Source organism: Drosophila virilis, chromosome 5 (assembly GCF_030788295.1).
Source record: "Drosophila virilis strain 15010-1051.87 chromosome 5, Dvir_AGI_RSII-ME, whole genome shotgun sequence".
In the NCBI taxonomy this organism is placed as follows: domain Eukaryota; kingdom Metazoa; phylum Arthropoda; class Insecta; order Diptera; family Drosophilidae; genus Drosophila; species Drosophila virilis.
This window is the reverse complement of record NC_091547.1, coordinates 15,366,684-15,370,011: the sequence shown is the minus strand read 5'-3', so window position 1 is coordinate 15,370,011 and position 3,328 is coordinate 15,366,684. Positions and strand designations below refer to the sequence as shown.

Here is a 3,328-nt window from a genome sequence, read left to right as displayed (position 1 = left end):
AATATTATGCATTTTGATAAACAAAAATATAAAAACAACAACGAATTCAATTTAAATGCTTAAGGTAAATAGATGTACAAGCTAACAAGATCTCGAAAATCGACTACAAACATTTTTTAAGTTGGGACCAATATAAATAATACAATATTTGGGATACTTGGTTTATTTTACAGCTTTAAGCATTTAAAATTAATCAAGATAATTGTGAAGCAAACTTTTTTCAAAAACAAATATATATATACTTTGTACAACTTTGTGATATCTGCCGAAGCTATCATAAGTAGACATATGCCTTGCGTTTGTGGGCGTCACGTTTCCCTCATATGCGGCAATATCAATATCGGGAAAATATATATATGTATATATCTTATGCACATGTTTAATTTAGCCAAGTCATGCGCCAGTAGAACCCGTAGTGTTTATCAGAGGGTTTCCATTTCCTGCGGCTGAATCTGGTATGCTCTATTGAATAATATGAGAGCAACAAGTTGTTTTCGAAAAAGCACACACAATTTAGTGTACATTTCTATTTATGCATATCGACCTTGTGCTTTCATACTAAGTTTAATCTTTGCTTGGGCTAATTAAATATTATTAATTATAATAAATTACAAAAATCTGTTGTTGGTGCATTTTACAAATGTTTTGCACTTTTAAAACTATTATTAAATAACGTGCTTAACTTATTTACGCTGAACATTATGTACAGTTTAAGAAATTTTTAAATAACATTAACAACCGATAATCACAATTTAAGCACACAAATTGCTTAGGCAAAAAAAAAAGAAGACAAAAAGGTGCACGAAATTTACGCTACAACAAATCAAACTCAACTAATTTGAAACATATCATTAATACTGGGCTACAATCATTTTAGTTATCCAAAAACTCCCATTCGCTGGATGTGTTCGAATCACCTGATGCAGGCGTTTCCTGCTTTCGAAGCGGATCGCCTGCGCATCGAAAATCAGGCAGAAAGCTGTTATACTCATTTTCTAGGGTTGATGTGGACTTTGGTTGAGTTTCTACAAATTTTAAGGGCGCCTTCGATGGGCCCGCACAAATGCCATCAATAGGTTGTCCCGCACTGTAATCGGGGCTATTGTTCAATGTCAGCTTCTTGCACGGCGTTGTCTGCACACTGACCTCCTCCAGCCTGGAGGGATAGCAGCTGATCAATGGTGCACTGAGCTCTGGCATTTGTGTGGCCCGCAGCTCCTCTGCGCTGACTGGTCCAAGATGCACCTCCGGCAAGTCCAGCTCGACAGCCAACGTTTTGGCCTTTTCCGCTATGGTCTTTTGCAACGTTGTGGGAGTCATTGCATCGGGCAGGTGCTGTATAAAAGCGGCTCTGATATCCACAGGTGAGACCAGACCGTTGCTGCAATGAGAACATAATACAAGCAACGTTAAAGGATCAACTTTATTGGCCTTTCGAATAATTTTCGCATTTGGCAAGTACGAACGAATCTCTACTTACTTTTCCATTTGACAGTAACTAGCGTCCATCAGAGTAGCCGCATTGGTCAGAGGCAATTTGCGCTCGTGCGTCTCCTGTCCGATTTCAACAATACCACCGGGAACAGCGCTCTTCTTGCCTACTGATGTTTTGCGCTTCTTATGGGTTAACGTGCCGCTGGTGTGCACAATGGATTGCTCAAAGTCCATTTCGCCAATGCGCCGAAAGATTTCTAAGCGACGATTTTGTTGCGCTAGCGGTGATTCCACGGCCAGTTCAATGGGTACATTTAAATCCAGCTTTTCTATGGATGGCAATTCAAAGCACTCCTCGGCGCTGGTTATTGTTGCCTCCGGCTCTATCGGGGACTCTAGCTCCAGTTTGGAATATTGAGAAGCTCCCAACATGGACAGCGGAGGCGGCAGCAGGGGATTAAAAATAACCTTAGTCGTTTTGTTTGGACGCTCGGGCAGGGGTGCCAGTCGCAAGAGCGAACGCTCTCCTTCGAGAACAAATATCTCCTTGCCGCAAACACAGAAATCTATGATTTTTCGGAAACCGCGTGCCACTGCCTCAACTTTAAGACGCTCCAGATTCAGAATGTATAAAGTAGCATCATCATGGGTGACAACTAGTGAGTCCTGTTCATCGTACAACTCCAGCTCGCGAAAGTTTTTGCTGGCCACATATGTATCACTGCTGCTGTATCCAGTTGATGTTTGGCTGACTTGCTTTGGATTCAGTAGAGGTATCTCCCAAGTGGGACTGCGCAGCACAGCTTCGTTGAAGATTATGGTCTTAGATACATTACCAATAGCATCGGCAGTCCAGAAGCGCAGACCCGGTCGTCCACAAATGATTTGTGGCAAATTATCCTTTGTTGTTTGCTTCAGGAACACGCCGCCGCAGTCAATCAGCTGCTTTCGATCCTTCTTACCCACTTGGGTGATTTGCCATACATGGCTCTTAGCATCGCGCCGGCAAACTATGCAGCGATAAAGCGTAGCCACGAGCAAGTAACTCTGATGCACGCTCAACTGTACAATCTCATAAGCTTCGCTTAGTATTTCCAGCGATTTGCTCAGGTGCTGTGGCCCGGATTTAAAGAATGATGATGAATGCCAAGTTGATGGAATTAATGCTGTGCTCTACGTACCGCTTGATAGTCGAATTCGGTGAGTACTACAACGCCCTGTCGATCACCCGAGTACAACTTCATGCCATTCTTGGACCACTCACAGCAGCTGACCACGCAGCGATGCAAGTCACGTATGGTGTAGCGTTCGATGGGTTTGTTTCGGGTGCATGGTGCCACCAGATCCAAGTCCGGCGGCAACTCTTTTTGTATTTGAAAAACGCTCACCTGGCCATTGGCGCTACCAGCTGCCACCATATATTCCACTGAACTAACTATCTTAACGCATGTTATGCGTGTGGAAACCTGCGCCATTATCATTGTTGGGGTTTTAGGAAGGGGAAGCACACAAAACATAATGGGTTAATAGCACGCAATGTCTCATGTGAGTCATGGTCATTCATATTCTTACCTCAGCTTTGAGTTTCTGCATTTCCCCAGAACGGCGATTATACCAAAACACAATGCCCGCATCACTGCCCAGCGCCAGGAAATCTTCAACGGCATCGACACAAGTTACGTTAAGATTCGACGGGAAGAAGCCGCGCCGGGCTGCTGGAATCAGCTCCATTACCTCCGTAAGCGGCGCCCATTCACGTAAGCAAAATTCATTAAGGCTGGCCATTATGGCTTTATTAATGTTTTTACAAAAGATATATTAAAAATGTCCTTCCTCGTCCAGCCACTGTTCACAACAACTATTTACACTCAGTTTGTTTATATTCGATATATTT

At 43.1% G+C, this 3,328-nt stretch overlaps 1 protein-coding gene across 1 annotated transcript; it reads right to left on the bottom strand.

The window, feature by feature from the left end:
* Positions 1 to 572: 572 nt before the first annotated feature.
* On the bottom strand, positions 573 to 3,323 carry LOC6626222 (WD repeat-containing protein CG11141). Its single transcript, XM_002049762.4, has 4 exons — positions 3,007 to 3,323; positions 2,616 to 2,900; positions 1,481 to 2,547; positions 573 to 1,381 (listed from the first exon to the last, which is right to left on the bottom strand). The coding sequence occupies exons 1-4, from the start codon at positions 3,217 to 3,219 to the stop codon at positions 874 to 876; spliced, it is 2,073 nt and encodes a 690-aa protein (XP_002049798.1). The 5' UTR covers positions 3,220 to 3,323; the 3' UTR covers positions 573 to 873.
* Positions 3,324 to 3,328: the final 5 nt, after the last annotated feature.